Raw genomic sequence first — 19,177 nt, forward strand, 5'->3', positions numbered from 1 at the left:
TGAGACAGGAGGATCGCTTGAGCCCAGGAGTTTGAGGTTGCTGTGAGCTAGGCTGATGCCACGGCACTCACTCTAGCCTGGGCAAAAGAGTGAGACTCTGTCTCAAAAAAAAAAAAAAAAAAAAAAAAGATTTTAGTTTTGAAAGATAAAGTAAATGGGCAAATCTGGCAACTAAACCTTAAAGATCTGAATCCATGGTATGGGGTATCTTTAAATGTTAAGAGGCTAGATAGCTGAGGATGACAGCAGGTAGAATCCAAAAGTAATAACTACTCTATCTGAGTTCACCATGGAGGGCAATACCAAGAATTCCTCAGACTCTTTTGAACACAAGAATATACATTGTGACTCAAAAAGTACTTTGTATTCCCCAAATTTATTTGACCACAGAAATGCTTTTTAAATTTTTTTTTTTAAGAAACAGCTTGTAGGATAGCCAATAAACTAAGAGCAACGCTAGATGGATAATAAATGCCTTGCCTCTCATGAGTACTATTTATTTAATACATCTGTTTGTCTGGCTAGATCTATAAATTTTCAAGGGCAGAAAATGTGCTATTTATATTGCTTTCCTCCTGCCATTTCCTAAGTGCCAGGTAATATGATAAAAAACTTTATGTTATCTTGAATTTTATGTTATCTTAATATTTTGAGGTATGTAAATTATTATTGCCATTTTATAGATTGGAAGTTTGAGTCTAAGAGAGGTGGACAACTTGTCCAAGGTCACTTAGTTAAGTTGCTAAAGTGCGATACAAACTCAATCCACCCCCTGACATATACTAGGCACTTGATATTGTTTAAAAAATTAGTACTTTACTTTGCTACCAACAATATTCATGCCCAATAATATTTATAATCTATCTTTAAGTCTTCCCTAAAGCAAAATTTCATCAATGAATAGGAAATCCACCAAGGGACACAGTTAGCCAGAGTGACTTCACTGTCTTCAACCCTGTGACAACACAGTATTAATATTTTGAACCCCAGAGCTATTTTAAAATGCTTTTATAACTGAGAAACACAGCTGCAGTTATTAAAAGAATAGTTTCAGTTTTCTTTAAAAAATTGACTTCTGTAAAATGCCAATTTCCTTTTAGTGAACTAAAACTTGGCTTTCAGTTAGGCTGCATGAAAAATCATCTCTGAGATGGCTCTACTTTATCAAAACAACTTAGAAGCTAAGTCATTTTTTTTGTTGTTCTTTCTGTCAGCTCTAAGAATCTGGATGGGTCAGTCATATCGGAAATTGGACCATGTCTTCAGTATTTTATTTTCCATCCACTTGAAATAGAGGTAAATAAAAAACTATGTCCTCTTTTTTTTTTTTTGAGACAGACTCTTGCTCTGTCATCCTGAGTAAAGTGCAGTGACATTATCATAGTTCACTGCAACCTCAAACTCCTGGGCTCAAGTGATTCTCCTACCTCAGCCTCCCGAGTAGCTGGGACTAAAGTGTGTGCTATAATGCTCAGCTAAATTTTAATTTTTAGTAGAGACGGGGTCTTGCTCTTGCTCAGGCTGGTCTCAAACTCTTGGGCTCAAGCAATCTTCCGTCTCAGCCTCCCAGAGTTCTAGGATTATAGGCATGACCGTAATACTATGTGCTATCTCAGATACTATGTGCTATCTCAATGACCATACCCACCCATGCCATATTTGCTCAGGAAAATCAGGTTAACATACTTAAACCTTTATATACTCATACATGTTTTTATCATAATCATATAAAACAATTATGACAGCTGTTGGTTTTGAGGGTTCAATAATATAATTATCATTGGCTCCCTCTGCAGGGTTGGTCCACATAGAAATCTTTTTTTTTTTTTTTTTTTGAGACAGAATCTCGCTTTGTTGCCCGGGCTAGAGTGAGTGCCGTGGCGTCAGCCTAGCTCACAGCAACCTCAGACTCCTGGGCTCAAGCAATCCTACTGCCTCAGCCTCCCAAGTAGCTGGGACTATAGGCATGCGCCACCACCCGGCTAATTTTTTTTCTATATATTTTTAGCTGTCCAATTAATTTCCTTCTATTTTTGGTAGAGACGGGGTCTCGCTCTTGCTCAGGCTGGTCTCGAACTCCTGAGCTCAAACAATCCGCCCGCCTTGGCCTCCCAGAGTGCTAGGATTACAGGCATGAGCCACTGCACTGGCCCACATAGAAATCTTAAGTAGATAAGATTGTGTATTTGACACATCAGATTCCTGACTTATATCCTTTGCTTTGAAAGCACATTTTGTTACTGGAGTATTGGTACTTAGAAACATATGGAACAAGAATGAAAACAAACAAAAAAAAGGAAACATATTAGAAAATTGAAAAAAAAATCACCTAAGTTTCAATTCAACTGTACTCTAGTAAGATTCAGATTATAATATCCCTCATGAAATTTCTTTTCTTTTTTTTTTTTTTACCTGAAACTCCTCTGTAAAGCAATCACAGCAGATGGAAGCTTCTTTAATCTCTTTCTAGTCTGAAAACCCTTCCAATAAGCTTGAATCAAGCAAGCTGCTTTATGTAGTTTCTGAAATTAAAAGCCAGAAATAATTTAGAGACATCTCTAAGAAAGTCTTTTTTTAAAAGTTCACCTCTAAAAATATTAGGCCAGGGAAAGTATTCATCTCTGTCTCTAACAAGATGGGTAGGTGGCAACATTAACGTCACAAGTCCAGGACAGGGAAGGCCTAAGAATACTAACCCTCACTTCCCAAAGGAGGTATGCTAGGCTCAGGTAGGCAATATTTAGAACATATTCAAGTTATAGTCTAGTTGGCTTCAAATTCTCCCTGACTAATCTCACTTCCATTTCTTTTTCAAAGATTTCACAGTTTGGCCTAACCTTTCATAACCTATTTTGAGCTAATATGTTAATATTTTTATTTAATAGGCAATCAGTCTATAGGTTCAGACTATGAGCTCTGTTAACCTTTTGCAGGTGGCTGTTCAAATCTGTTTAGTTCTGTAAGCTTTTGATATGCTATTTTCTGTCTATCCAGCATATGCATAGTTTTGAGATTAGTCTAAGACTCATGAAGGTCCATACACAAAAGTAAGGAATTCCCTTTTCGTCTGCTTTCTTCTTTCCCCTCATTCTACTGCCTAACTGGATTTCTTTTCATGGTTTCTGCTTGTATTTTTATTGCCCTTTTGGTTTTGGATTTTGGATATACAATGTACTCATTACCTTTTAAATTAAAAAATATCTTTAGACATTTTAGATTTAAGTCTGTTTTCCGTGTTTTAGTCTTCATCTGCAAATCAGAAAGCTATACACCTCTTTCTATTGGAATGGGATATCTATAGTCGCCATTTTGAGTATACTAGAGGAAGTATGATAATCTGTAACTTGCTACCTCAAAATTTGACATAATGTTTATTAATACCATTTCTTACATAGAGGAAAAAGCATTATCGTTATATCTTAAAGAATAAGAAGGCTAGCCATAAGTGACCATAAATACAGTTTGCTACAATTAGAAATATTTTTGGAAAAAAACAATGAAAAAAGTTTAAATAGCCTATAAATAAAAGAAGATAAACATCAGAGATGGGAATTTCATGAGAAATTCTGAAAAAAAATTGATGTGGTAGTGTCTATAAACAGGTATAAATGAGAGATTGAAATTATTTTTGTGGGTAGGCTGAATGGCAGAGAGATAGAAAATCTTTTTGAAGATATTTCTATTTTTATGTGAAGCATTTTGCTTGAAGTGTTAAGAGAAAGAAAGCAAGGAACATTTAAGAATACTGAGGTTTAACAGAGTTAGCAAATATCATGCAGATTATTTTTGTACTTTAATACCTGCTCTTCTACTTCCTCATAGACCTGAGGGCTTAAAAGGCCAATGAGCTGTTTAAGTTCTTGACTAAATTCTGTCTTGGTTTCCTGTTTACTTAGTAGACTTCTGAGTCCTGAAATGGAATAACAAAGGGTACAACCATTAATATAAAATATGATGTTGTTACCTAATCAGTATTAATTTGATGTTAAAAAGTCTGCTTTAGAAACAAATGAACACAAGATTAAACACATGATTTTTCTTTGTCCTTTCCTCAAACACTTCTACGGTTGAGGTCTTTAAGATTTTTCTCCTCCTGAGAATTCTTACGTGCTCACTTATGATACCTGATACAAAAATCTGTCTCAACATTCTCTTTATTTAAAAAAAAATGGGAGTAGAATCACTGTGGTAAGTCAAAGAGCAGTGATAATTTTTTTTTGTTGTTTAAACATAAATATCTTAAATTGAAACATTTGAAAGATAAATTATTATAAGCACATACTCAGTAAATATCTACTGTGTGGAAGCACTTAAGCAGGTTATTAGTAGTCATTATTAATAGAGGGATATTATTATTAAATATAAACACACAGTAACATATGTAATTTCGGGTAAATCTTTATGTTCCTGAGCAAGTAATATAGGAGAAGCGCTATAACACTAGGATAGTCATTCTCATCCCCAAATAATACATAGTAGTAGTAAAAAGCACAAAGTAAATACTGTTTCCAAGCCATGTTGGAATGATGTATTGTAATGTACACATTCAATATAAATACAAAAAGGTAAGATACAGTAAAGTAAGGTAAATTGGCTTATAGTGTACAATTGGGGAAGCCACTATGTGGATCTTTCCATGCCTCCTACTCTCTTCAAGATCCAAGTTCTCACCAGTATTAACAACTATAAAATATTTTGAGGAACCTAAGTTCTACTATTGAGATAGAAGTCAAAGAAAGGGAGAAGGATTAAGGTAAAATTCCTTTATAATGAATTCTGTTGGATATTCCCATTTCTGTAGGAATCCAATTACAGAGCTGAAGAACGTGTATCTGGTACAATGTCAACTAAAGAGTTCGATTACTAGCATTTTTCCTCCCTCTCTATTCCTGCAATACATATTAATAAAGTAATTATAACATCTGTAGTAATGACTAATGCAAGGTAAGTTTACTAAAGTGTTTTCTAAATCATCATGAATGATAAAGTCTATCCTAATTGTTTAGGTATTAAATGTATCTTATTACATTCTAATCTTTTAAAAATCCCAGATACTATAACCATATATTAATAAGAAACCCATTTCTTGACCATGTTGAATAAGAAAAATAGATTAAAATTAATACATGGCTCTGGTTAGCAAAGAAATAAAACAAAGTTAACATATAACTTTGCTTGGCAATTAAAAAAATACGTACTACCTGTGTGATCTTGGGTAAATTATCTAATTTTTCCATGCCTCTGTTTCCATATCTATATAATGAGGATAAGAGTATCTACTCCATAAGGTTGTTATTATATAAAAATTAAATACTTTAATGAATATAAAGTATGTAGAACAGTGTCTGACACAGGGTAAGTGCTCAATTAAATGAAAGCTATTATATGAGAATGGTAATACCCTGAATCCTTTCATCCTCAAAATTTCTGACTTTTTATTCATCTATGTGTTTGATTTTGATGTAAGGCAACTTTTTTGTTTTGTTTTATTTTTGAGGAAAGGCAGTGAAGGAGTTGGACAGTGATTATTCATTGATATAAAGATCAAAAGAGCTATCAAACTCTCACACACAGCTCTATTTTTCCACTAAAGCTAGTCTTGATAAAGTCACTGCTCTTTTTGGTCATTTTTTATTTATTACACTATATGGTATATTCAATGCACAACCTTTTTGTCAGAGAGAGAGTAAATATTTATTGTAACCTCATCAAAGTACCTACCACATGGCATCTGTTAAGACATGAAGATAGCTTGATTACATAAAGACATTGTTCTGAATTGGTATTTGCTGTAATAGGGTTTTATCTGCACATTTCAGTTATTAACTTTTCGAAATATAAGAATTTTGTTTTTCATAAACCATCAATAAAAATTTTCTTTTTGAGAATCCCAAGAAAAGAAAGAATGCGCACACTACCTTTGTAGCAGGCACTTAGTCTCAGTAAAATCAAAATTTCTTGATGGGATTCGATCATCAACAGTAGGAGTTTTGCAGCAGTACTTCTTATGACTGGACTAGTTGACAAAAGCTTGAAAACAACTTCATTTAAAATAGAATGCAGGGTTTTTCCTTCTATTCTGAGTAAATCACCACTAATAGAATAAAATTTTTAAAAAAGTACCATTACTAACTGATGCATATGTATCACAACAAATTTAAAATAAAAGAGTTAATAACTTCATGCCTGCTGTGGCTTGATAACCACTTTTAAAAACATTTAGCTTGGTTCCAAGAATATATCATATTAAGTCACTTGATATTTATTTAATTCCTACTACGTGCAAAGTATCATGCTAGGTACAATAGAGAATACAAAGTAGCTGAAGGCCCTTTCCTCATAGAAGCCTTCAGTCAAATCGAGGAGAGAAGATAAATGTGCAAAATATTAATTAACAGATGATTCAAAAGCTTCAAGGCAAAAATAAAAGTAAAATCACAAGACAAGTTCATGATTAATTGTTAAATGATGCATGAAGACAAAAATGCTATAGAAATTCAATCATCATGTGGTTAATATAGGAATAACTTTATCTTTCCTTTGATATTTCCTTCATTATACTAATAACTTCATCTTGCATTACTGATGTCATAAAAAACTGTCTAAAACTTAGAAATAGTCAAAAGGCATTACCTAGTGTCCTTTTACTCATCCCCTTAAGAAGTATGTGATTTTCTAGGGTGTGCCTTTGTTTGACTTTCTACTTACTATTATTTTACAATTCTGTAAAAATAGAGGTTGGCTGGTAGAAAACTGATAATACCAATTGATACTTATCTGAGAGCAATGCAAATACTCTTATTCAGCAGCAATGCAAATGATTCCTATCCAGTAGAAAAGGTCATTTTAAGGGTTATTATATATTGCATTATAATATATTAAAGTCTTTTTTTCTATTAACAATTTTTTAATCTATTAGCAAATTCATTTCTGTATTCTTTGAAAAACCAACTTTATAAATCCACGTTCCCTGAATTCTCCTTTGAACCAATATAAACATCTTAACTGGTTCCCTCATTAATTAATGAGTCGAATAAAATTTTTGACCAGTTAAATATCATATTTACACAAGACTCATGTTTTAGTTTTTGAAAACTACACTTCAGCAGTGACCAAAATGACTTCGCTAAGAGAAAAAGAGATCAGCAGCACCCTCTTCTACATTTTAAAATCTTAGGGTTAAGACTCTAAAGGTCATCCAATCAAAATAGGGGGGAATCTTTGTGGCACCTATTTCTGTGCTATCTTGGCTCTTATGCTATTCCCTATGCCTAGGATGCTCACTCCTTTCCTCTGCATCATTTAATGTTACCACACCATTCAAAGTCAGGTCAAAACTATGCTCATTTCAGAAAGCCTTCCATAGATATCCCTATCCCAATCTGATTACTTCTTTACTCCGTATCCCACCAAGAGTTTATGCTATACTGTCATATACTAATTCAAATATTTTTAAATGTTCTTTATTTTCCTAATTCTAAAAACATCCTCTATATACCACTAACTACCATCTTATTTTTCTGCCTTTCTTCTAATCCAAACTTCCCTGTCTCTACTGCTTTACCACCCATTCATTTCTCAAACCATTGCATCTGGTTTTTTCCTCACTACTTCAATACGCAGCCCTTAATAAGTTCATCAATGTAATTTCCCAAATGTCGAGTCAAATGTATATCACTAAATGTTTATTTTCCTACACCTATTTGTACCTGATACTCTCTACCTACCCTGCTTCTGTGATAAAAAGTTCTTTTGGTCTCCCCTTCACCCATACTTTTCTGCCCATTCTTTCTCAGTCTTCTTCATAGGCTCCCTTCCCCAGTATATCCCTAAAAGGTTATTTCCCAGGACTCCATTTTCAAGGCCTTTCTTTTCTCATTCTATTCATATTTCCCACTGATCTCATCTTCATTCATGTTTTCCACTACCACTTATAAGCTGATTTGTAAATCTCTAAATCTAGTCCAGATCCCTTTCAGAAGTTTATCTATTCATTTGACGGACATTTGAGTTATTTCTATTTCTTGGTTATTACAGATAAAACTGCTATGAACATTTCTGTATAAGTCTTTGTATGGACACATTTTACTGCCTGTTGAACTACCTATGCTCAACATAACATTTAATTCAGCATGTCTTACAAAACCAACCACATACCACCAATATTGAAAACTTAGTGTCTGTCATACCTGACTATACCTTTTATCCCATATCAAAACACTAAGTCCTGATTTTTACTTTTAATAGCTTTTTAAAACTATAATTAGTATATAACTGTACATATTTAAAGCATACAATTTGATTAGTTTGACATGTTTCACCAACACAAAACAAGAAAATGAATATATCTATCATCCCCCAAAGTTTCCTTGTACTTCACTGTAGTTCCTCCCTCCTTTCCCTTCCTCTCTACCCCAAGGCCACCAGTGATCTTTCTGCCACTATAAATTAGTTTGTATTTTCTAGAATTTTACATAAGTAGAATCATATAGTATGCACTCTTTTTTTGCCTGGCTTCTTTCACTCAGCACAATTATGTTTATATTCATCCATGCTGTCACATGTATGAACAGTCCATTACTGGTTATTGCTGAGTAGTATATTATTAATATTATATGGATTTACCAGTTTATTCACCTGTCAATGGACATTTGAGTCATTTCTAGTTTTCAGCTATTACAAATAAAATTGCTATGAACATTAGTGTACATGGCTTTGTATGGATATTTTCATTTCCATTTACAGAGTGGAATGGGTCGATAATATGGTAGGTGTGTGGAATGGATGGATAACATGGTATACATTTAGCTTGTTAAGAAATTTCTAAACTATTTTCCAGAGTCATTGTACTATTTTACATTTCTACCAGCAGTGTATGAGAGATCCAGTTCCTTCACATCCTTGTTAATACTTGGGTTTAAATATTAGCCATTTATCAGGTATGCAGTGGTATCTTCATACTGATTAATGTTGCTGAACATCTTTTCATGTGCTTATCTCCCATCCATTTATCTTCTTTCATGAAGTGTCCAAATCTTCTGCCTATTTTTTGAATTTTTTTATTATTGAAATTTGACAGTTCTTTATATATTCTGGATACAAGTACTTAATAAGATATTAATATATGCTTTGAAAACATTTTCATCCGCCTGTGTTTTGTCTTTTTTACTTCTTTAAAAGCATCTTTAGAAGAACAGACTTTAAAAATTTTAATAAAGTCTATTTTTTTATTCTTTTTTGATGAAGTCTAATTTAAGTCTAAACAATTTCTTATTTTATAGATTTTCTTTGGTTGTCCCATCTAAGAATCTAAGAAATTTTTGCTCTATCCAAGATCACAGAGTTTTCTACTGTTTTCCTTTTCTTCTTTTTTTTCTTTTTTAAGGAACAGGATCTCGCTCTGTCACTCAGGCTGGAGTGCAGTGGTGCGATCATAGTTCACTGCAGCCTCAAACTCCTGGGCTCAGGTGATCCTCCCGCCTCAGTCTCCCGAGTAGCTGGGACTACAGGTGCACCACCACACCTGGTTAATTCTTTTTATTTTTTATAGAGTCAGGGTCTCATTATGTTGCCCAGGCTAGTCTTGAACTCCTGGCCTCAAGTGATCCTCCCGCCTCGGCCTCACAAAATGCTGGGATTGCAGGCATGAGCCACGACACACAGCCTATTTTTCTTCAAGAAGTTTTTATACTTTAAGTTTTACATTTAGGTCTATTATTCATTTTGAGTTAATTTTCGTATATGGTGAGAGGTATAGACCAAAAATTCTCTGATTTGCATATTGATATAGCCAATTGTCCCATCACATTTAAAAAGATTATCCTTTTTCCACTGAATGACCTTTATATCTCTGCTGAAAATCAATTATCCATATATGTGTGAATATATTTCTGACTGAATTCTGTTACACTGATATATTTGTGTATCTTTTTTTTTTTTAATTTTCATTTCAGGATATTATGAAGGTACAAATATTTTGGTTACATTTTATGTCTTTGCATCACCCAAGCGAGGGTCAGAGGCATGCCCTTCACCTCTACAATGCTCACCATGTCCTTTAGTTGTGAGTTTACCCCCCCAACCCCCTAATCCCTGGAGAATATTACTACCATGTGAGCACCATAGTGTTAATCAGTTAGTGCCAATTTGATGGCGAGTACATGTGGAGCCTATTCTTCCGATCTTGTGATACCTCACTTTGGATAATGGGCTCAAGCTCTACCCAGGAAAATATACGAGGTGCTAGATCAATCTGATATATTTGTATATCTTTTTATTAATACCATACTGTTTTAATTACTGTAGCTTTATAAATAAGTCTTAACATTAGGTACACTTCTCCAACTTTGTTCTTCATTTTCAAAGTTGGCTAGGCTATTTTAATCCTTTGATTTTCATATGAATTATAGAATCAGCTTATCAATTTCTACAAAAACAGGATTTTGACTGGGATTGTGTTTAAAGAATATGACAGGGTATAACTTTCCATTTATTTATATATTCTTTAATTATCAGCAATGTCTTATAGTTTTCAGTAAACAGGCCTTTTATATCTTTTGTCAGATTTAACCCTATATATTTTATATTGTTTATGCTATTGGTAATTGCAATTTTTAAAAATTTCAATTTCTGAATGTTAATTGATAGATATAAAAATTCAATTTATATTTTTATACTGATTTTGTGTCCTACTACCCTTGCTAAAGTTATTTATTGGTTTTTGAAGCTTCTTTGTACATTTCATTGGATTTTCCACATAGATTACATTGTCCTTTCTGAATACAGAAAGTTTTATTTCTTCCTTTCTTTTATGAATAATTTTTCTTTTTCACGTTTGACTGCACTGGCTAGAGCCTCCAGTACAATGTTGAAGAGAAGTGGTCAGAGTGGACATCCTTGTCTTATTCCTGATCTTATAAGGAAACACACAGTATTTTACCATTAAGTATGATTATGATATTAGCTGTAGTTTTTTTCTAGATGCCCTTTATCAAGCAGGGGAGGTTCCCTTCTATTACTCCTTTGCTAAGAGGTTTTCTATTATTATTAAAATCAGTAGTGAATGGTGGATTTTCTCAAAAGCTTTTTCTGTTATCTATTGATATAATAATATGGTTTTTCATTTTCAGTTTGTTAAAACGATGAGTTACATTGATTGACTTTAGAATATTAAACAATCCCTGAATCCTTGGATAAACCAGACTTAATTCATGATGTATTAACTTTTTAATATATTGTTGGATTTCATTTGCTAAACTTTTGCTTAGAATGTCGGCATCTATGTTAATAAGCATATTGATGAGTACTATCTTTTCTTATAATGTCTTTGGTTTTGGTATTAAGGTAATGCTGACCTCATAAAATGAGTTGGGAAGTATTTCCTCCTCTCAATTTTCTGGAAGAATTTGCTTAGGAGTATTATTTCTTCTTTAAATGTTTAGTAGAATTTACCAATGAAGAAGCCATCTGGACCTAGAGTTTTCTTTGTGGGAAGGTTTTTAGCTACAAATTCATCGTTTATAGCCATGTAGGATACATTAGGGTTATCTATTGCTTCTTGAACGAATTTTGGTAGTTTGTGTCTTTGATAGAACTTGTCCATTTCATTTAAGCTGTTAAATTTATAAGCAAGTTGTTCATATTATTCCCTTGTGATATCTTTAATATCTGTAGACTCTGTTGTGATGTTACCTCTTTCATTCCTGATATTGGTCACTTGTATTCTTTCTTTTCCTTTCCTGATCATTCTTGCTACATGTTTCTTCTTCTCAAAGAACCAGTTTGTCATTTATGTTCTCTCTTGTTTTTGCTTATTATTTTACTGATTTCTGTTTTGATCTTTATTATTTTCTTTCTTCTGCTTAGAGTTTATTTCCCCCTTCTTTTCCTAGTTTCTTAAAGTGGAAGCTGAGGTCAAAGATTAGAGATTTTTCTTCTTTTCTAAAATAGGTGTTAGTAATATAAATTTTCCCCTAAGTACTACCTTAACTAAGATGCATCCCAGAAATTCTCTTACGTTGTGTTTTTGTTTCCATTCATTTAAAAATAATTTCTAATTTCGCTTTTGATTTCTTCATTGTCTTGTGAGTTATTTAAATATGTGTTATTATTTACCACATACTTAGGGACTTTTGAGAGATCTTGATATCAATTTCTAACTTAATTCCATTGAGGCCAGATAACATACTTTGTATGACTTAAATCCTTTTGAGTTTCTTGAGATTTGTTTTACAGTTCATCTTTGTAAATGTTCCATTTGTATTTGAAAAGAATGTACATTTTGTTGTTTCTTGGTAGAATGTTCTAAAAATGTAAATCAGGTCAAGTTGGTTGTTGTTGCTCACTGTAATTGAGGATTTATTTTTCCTCATGGTTCTTGTCAACTTTTGCTTATGTATTTTGTTATTAGGTCAATAAACATGTCCCCTTGATGAACTGACTTCCCTATGACTTTGAAATCACCTTTTTTATCACTGGTAATATTCTCTGCTTTGAAATTTTCTTTATCTCATATTAATATAGGTACTCCAGCTTTCTTTTGACTAGTATTAGCATAGTATATCTTTTTTTCATCCTTTTACTTTTAACTATTTGTGTTTTTATATTTAAGGTGCATTTCTGGTAGACAGCATATAGTTGACTCTTACCTTTTTTAATCCAATCTGTCAATCTGTCTTTTAATTTGGGTTTTTCAATCATTTAATCTAACATAGATAGGTTTAAGTGTACTGCCTGGTTTTATTTGTCCTTTATTCAGTTTCTTCTTTTTTTTACAGCCTTCCTTTTTTATGATTCGTTTTTATTGCCTCTGTTGGCTTATTAACTGTAATTCTTTGTTTTGTTATTTTATTGGTTGTTTTTAAGGTTCACAGTATATATTTCAACTTATTACAGTCTTATTCACTTGTCAGTGATATTATACCACTTCATGTATAGTGTAAGAGTCTTGTACAGTATATTTCCATTTCTCTTCTCCTAGCCTTTATGCTATTGTTGGAATATATTCTATTTATACATATGTTATATGCCCAAATACATTATTATTTTCATATAGGCAAATACAGATAATATTATAACAAAATAGGAAAAATAATCTTATATATTTACCTATGTAATCACCACTTCTGATATTCTTCATTCCTTTATGTAGATTCACTTTCCTTCTGGCTAAAGGACTTCCTAAAACTATTCTTGTAGTGTAGGTCTGCTGGTGATTTGTGAAAAAGCATTTTACTTTTGTTTTCAAAAATATGTATCTGCTGGGTATAAAAGTCTAGTTTGACAGTTTATTTTTCTTTTAATACTTTAAATATGTTGCTCAACTGTCTTTTTACTTGTGTTGTCGCTGATAAGAAAGTTGCTATCATCCTTATTATCATTTCTCTATATACTGTTTTTCCCCCTCTGGTTGGGTTTTCTCTAAGATTTTCTCTTTATTCACTGTCTTGAGCACTTTCATTATGAGGTGACTTGATGTGGAATTTTCTTCATGTTTATCGTCTTTGGGGTTTGAGCTTTTTGAATCTGTGAGTGTACAGTTTTCATCAAATTTGGAAAATCTCAGCCATTATTTCATCAAATTTTTTTTTATGACCCTACTACCTCCTTTAGGTATGCTGATTACACGTTATATAAGGCTGCTTAAAGTTTTCCCACAGTTCACTGATATGCTTTTCTTTCTTCTTTTTTTTTTGATTTGTTTTTCTATTTCACATTGGATAGTTTCTATTGATATGCCTTAAACTTCACTAATCTTCTGCAATGTTAATCTATCATTAATCCCATCCAGTATATTTTTCATCTCAGATATTGTAGATTTCATCTCTAGAAGCTCAGTTTGGTTCTTATATCATATATGTCTCTATTCAGCTTTTTGAATATATGGAATATAGTCATAATAATTGTCCTAATGTCCTTGTCTGTTGATTCTAGTATGTGTATATGTGTATGTGTGTGTGTGTGTGTGTGTGTGTGTGTGTGTGTGTATACAGTCTTGATCAACTAATTCTTCTCATTTTGGGTCCTGTTTTCTTGCTTATTTGCATGCAAGATGCTGTGAATTTTCTTACTGGTGCTGATCCAAAATTAAAAAATCAGTACCATTTTGTAAAACCAAATCATCTGATGAGCTGTAGTATATTCTATAATATAATCACGACTGTAGATTCTATCTGAACATCATTAGTTTGCAGTAAATGCAAGAAACGATCACTTTGTAGTACTAAAGGAACAGAAAAGAAAAAGAGTGATCAAAGCAAATATTCTATGATGGAACAAGTGGGATTTTTCTTATCCTTTTAAAAGCCAAATCAAAGCATGATCATTTCTGCAGAACTTCCTGCCTTTGTATACCCTACAATAAAAAAGATTTTAAGGTGTAGGCAGGTTCAATAACCATATGCAGTTAAGTTACTTGGAAACAGTTTGACCCTTTTGGGTTTTGCCTTTACGATTTGTTTGGATAGTCCAGAAGAGAATTCTAGTGCTAATTATTACTCACTACTGAGGTAAAACCTTTCTGAATACTCTACCCAATGACCCATTATTTATAAGGTTTTCCAGTTTGGCTCTTGGAAGCAGGCACTATTCTGGCACTGTATGAGCTTCTGGCATTGTTCCTTTTGGATTGTTTTCTCTGACATTGGGTAGTTTCCTCACAGACATATGCTGATCAGTACTCTACTGAATACTTGAAGGCAATCCTTTGCAGATCTCTGAGGTTCCCTGTGTGTGTAACTCTCTCTTCTGTGGTATTCTGTCTTGTGTACTCTATAGCCTTTTTTTCTCCCCAGACTCTGAGCTCTATCTTTTCAACTCAACTTGGCTCGGATAGCCCTCCCTATACCACAACGACCTAGGAACTGTCTAAATACTATAAATCAGGGCAATTGTAAGGTTCACTTTGCTTATTCCTTTTTCTCTGGGCTCACTTTCTTTCACTGACTGATGTCTAGTTTCTCAAAAACTGATGTTTCGTGGTTTTGTCCTTTTTTTTCAGGTGGGTGAGTAAATCCATCCCTATTACTCAATCTTGATCAGAAATAGAAGTAGTCCTGATGATTTCAATTCATTATTTTAAAAAATCCATTCCCCAGGTACTAATGCCCAAAGCCAAGATTTCATTATTTCACTTGGTTTACTATGTTTGTTTCTAATTGCCTTTTTTGTCCAGACTTTTGTCCCCCTTAAATCTTTCCTCTACATAGTCACCAGAGTAACAAAACTGAAATGTACTCTGACCATTTTCATCTACCTTAAAAATCTTCAATGGTGGCTGTTGCCCACAAGACTCAGTTTCCTTAACATAGCATATAAGTTCTCTGTAAAACTTGCTAGCCACTTCCCTGTATCAAATTTTAAATCCCAGCAACAATGAATTATATCTACTTTTCACTCTCAGCAAGTTGTTTCGTATCTCTGTGATTTTGCTTATGTTATTATGTCTGCCTGGAAATAACTGCTTTCTCCTCTTCTTCCTTGGCCAATTTATCATTCTTGAAATTTCATCTAAGGTGTTACCTTCTCTAGGAAGTATCACCCCTCAGTTTGGGTTAGAAGTTCCTCTAACATTTGTATATACCTTTAATATTGTAACTTAATATACTAATGTGTGTCTTTCTGTTCCACTCTACCGTAAACTCTTGGAAGACAAGTTTTATATCATAATCAACTTTGTAAATGCAATGACAGACATGGTATCTGGTTAATAAATCCATACTGAACTGAAAGAATGAACTATTTCAATTGTGTATACTCTGCCTTTTTATTTTAACTTGAGAAATTGTCTATTGCTTATTTTATACACTTCTTTAGCACCTATCACAATATCGAGCTTGAAGTTTATTTAAAAAAATATGTGATTAAACATTTTTCATTGTGATCCCAATATTTTTCTTTAGCTACAACATTAATTCTCTTCTCTAAGCCTGAGATTTTGGATAAAATCTTCTTAGGCTCTGAGATAAGATACCAATTTGATAATAAATTTCTAGTCTTTTACAGTATTTTACATGAATTTTTTCTGAAAGACAATGGTAATAGAGCCTAAGTGTTATGTAAAAGTCATATGTAATCAATTTTAGCAAAATTAGAATAAAATAGGTAATGCTTCTGATCAAACATAAAAAAAATCAGTAATATTCTGTAAAACCAAGTCACCTGTTGATCTGCAGTATATTCTGAAGCATAGTCATGACTGTAGATCCTATTTGGACACTGTCAGCTTGCAGTAAGTGTAATAAATGATCACTTTGTAGTACTAAAGGAAGAACAAAAGAAAGATTAAAGCAAAGATTCTATGATATCACAAGTGGGATTTTGTCCTTTTAAAACCAAATCAAAGCATAACCATTTCTGTTAAACTTTCTGACTTTGTTTACCCTACAAAAAGAAGATCTTAAGATCTTAATGTAGGCAATTTTAAGTAGCCATAAATAATAGTCATTCCATTTTTATGAACAGTTATAGTCAGAGAGCATCCATAAATACCAAGCTAAGAATCTGTTGTTCTTTCTTTAGATTAAAAATAAAATTACATATCATAAATTTGAATCCCTTTTTCTAGCAATGAATTTCAGTGAATAAAAACAAATTTTCTGCAAAGAAGACAGAGTGTAAGGGAATGAAATGGCATAGATGACTATAATCTGTTGTTTATGTCCTCAAAAAATTTAATTTTGTTATATAATGCCTTAAATAATAATGAAAACATTAACTACACAAAATTGGTTTTTATTGGTTTATAATTTTTAGGCACTGAGCAGCCAGTTATGAAGACTTAGCACTGGATGCTTATACAAGTTGCTTAACCTCTCAGAACCTCTATTTCTTCATTTCTTCATCTGTAAAACTAGAAATAATAGTTTCAACATGGTCTAATGTATAATGTCTTAGACAGGGAACATTTCCAGTAAATGTCAGTTTCCATTCCCTTCTCCAATAACTGAATAAAATTTTATTTAAAGTAAGATACACTGGCAAGCTGGCTCTGTGAACACTACCCTAACTTCTATAAAACAAATTTATTCTTTTTCCCTTTTATCTCTGGAAGGAATAGACTTCATTTCTTTCCCATGCTAACTTCTGTTCTTCATTTCTATTTACACAGTCCAATATTCCACTAGATAACATTTTTAAACATGTTTAACAACTTAGAAAAAAAATCCTACTACTATTAAATATTTCTATGGGTTTTCATTTTATGTTACTTTAGTAGTAAAAAAATTCTTCTCTGTAACTAAAATAAGTATATTTTTCATTTTTGTCTACTTAAAAATGTTTAATAACCCTTTAACTGAATTCACTGAAATCATATGACATGTAGTATATTTTTAAGTTTATCTTGTTTTCTATATAGGAAAAAATATGCTAAAATATTTATTAAACAGTCATTCCATTTTATTTTTTACATTGTTTGTCTTATAATGCATTATCACATAATTTATCTTTGAAGCCAATTTCCGTTTTACAACTGTAGTTAAATAACTACTTGGTAGAATAAGTCTTACCCTACTGCCACCACTCCTGAAAACTGACACTTTGCCTATCTATCTATCTATCTACTTATTAATTAAAGTTTTTATAATGAAAATTTCAAACATCCATAAGACCAGACAGAATAGTATAATGAACTCCCACGTACCACTCTACCTTAACAATGATAATTTGTGGCCAATTTTGTTTTACCTATCCTATCCACTCCCATTTTATTTTGGAGCAAATCTAAGACATCAAATTATTTTATCCATAAATATTTCAATATATATTCTCACAAGATATGAATTGCTAAACAATAAAACAATCACCTAATTATTAATGGTGACCCTTTAATTTCATCAAATAGCCAGTTAAGTGTTCTTATTGTTTCCAATAAGTTTTGTGAATTTTTAAAAGTTTGTGAGAATCAAGATCCAAATAAGACCCATGCATTGTTATTGGCTGATATCTTTCAAATTTCTTTTAATTTCTAGATTTTTCTTCTATCTTTTTTTCTTCGCAATTTATTTCTTGAAGAAACTGTATCAATTGTCCTATGAGCTTTTCATAGTCTAGTTTTGCTAATCTTTGTGTAATCTTTTTCTCTGACCATCTATAGGTTGGTAGTTAGAGCTCCAAAATTGAAATGATTAAGTCTGAATCTCTGGCATAGACACTTCATATATGATGCTATGATAAGCCATTAGGAGGCACTTAATGTCTGGTTAAGAGAGCTTTTTGAGATGTTGGCAGCCATGGATTATCAATTCCTAAATTTGTTAATTCACTAACTATTACAAAATGGGTGGTATTTAATCATACCTTTTTCACTTATTAGTTGGAATACTTTTATAAGAGAAAATTCTCATCTATATGTAAGAAAAGGCAGTACAAATGCTAGATTCTTTATTTACCAGTTTTTGAAATGAATTGGTTCCCTGTATGACTACAATGGTGATTTATTTTAGTTTCACTATAGTTGGTGTATTTCAGTCCATTGCAGTTATTATCCTTATTACTATACAAATTTTCCAGATTGGTCTAATAGAAGCCTCCTTATGTTGGCTCCTGAGTCCTTTTCACATAATCCTAATAAATTCTGATTGCTTCCTTTATATCTGGTATTCAAGATACTTTAGGCTCACTTATATACTGTCTACACCAGGCCTAGAGTCAGCCTTTTTTCCAAGGAAATGATTCCTTTTAAAGAGAAAAGGTTGTACTCATTTATTTTTGCATATGAATTTCACAATCATTTGATTTAGTTTTAATACCGACTTTATGAATATTTTAAATCTGTATATTAACTAAAGGCACTTTATCACTTTTGTTACAGTTATTACCTTTAAAAAGGGATATGGTATATTTTAAAAATTATTTTTCTCTCTTTTTACTAGGTCTTTTATATCCACAGTTCTAAGTACTTTATATTTTTTGTTAAATAGTTCTTTAGGAACTATAACAATATTTGTCCCATAATGGGAAATTAATAGATAATGCTTTTTAAAAAGTGGAAGCTTTTAGATACGTTACTTAGCTATATGGATATAACCGCCAAAAGTATTAGTTATACTAATTGCAAGTAGTTGCCTTTGGAAAATGTGAAATGGAATGAATGTGAGGACCAGGATTGTGGTTTTTTTTTTAAACAATTTTTATAGAAATATCTTTAAATTATGTGCATGCATGATTCTGAAGGAAA

General features: G+C 32.3%; 1 protein-coding gene across 2 annotated transcripts in view; it reads right to left on the reverse strand.

The window, feature by feature from the left end:
- IQCB1 (IQ motif containing B1) overlaps positions 1–19,177 on the reverse strand; it is a 54,102-nt gene that overhangs the window by 14,624 nt on the left and 20,301 nt on the right. The window contains exons 7-10 of one of the 2 annotated variants that reach the window (XM_012640158.1): positions 16,159–16,258; positions 5,919–6,094; positions 3,801–3,910; positions 2,413–2,522 (exon numbers count right to left, since the gene is read on the reverse strand). In XM_012640158.1, the coding sequence (XP_012495612.1) occupies positions 2,413–2,522; positions 3,801–3,910; positions 5,919–6,094; positions 16,159–16,258 (496 nt within the window). The remainder of the gene's footprint in view (positions 1–2,412; positions 2,523–3,800; positions 3,911–5,918; positions 6,095–16,158; positions 16,259–19,177) is intronic. The other variant, XM_012640164.1, reaches the window with a different exon arrangement.

The sequence above is a fragment of the Propithecus coquereli genome, unplaced genomic scaffold (assembly GCF_000956105.1).
Source record: "Propithecus coquereli isolate 6110/MARCELLA unplaced genomic scaffold, Pcoq_1.0 Scaffold10, whole genome shotgun sequence".
Lineage (NCBI taxonomy): Eukaryota > Metazoa > Chordata > Mammalia > Primates > Indriidae > Propithecus > Propithecus coquereli.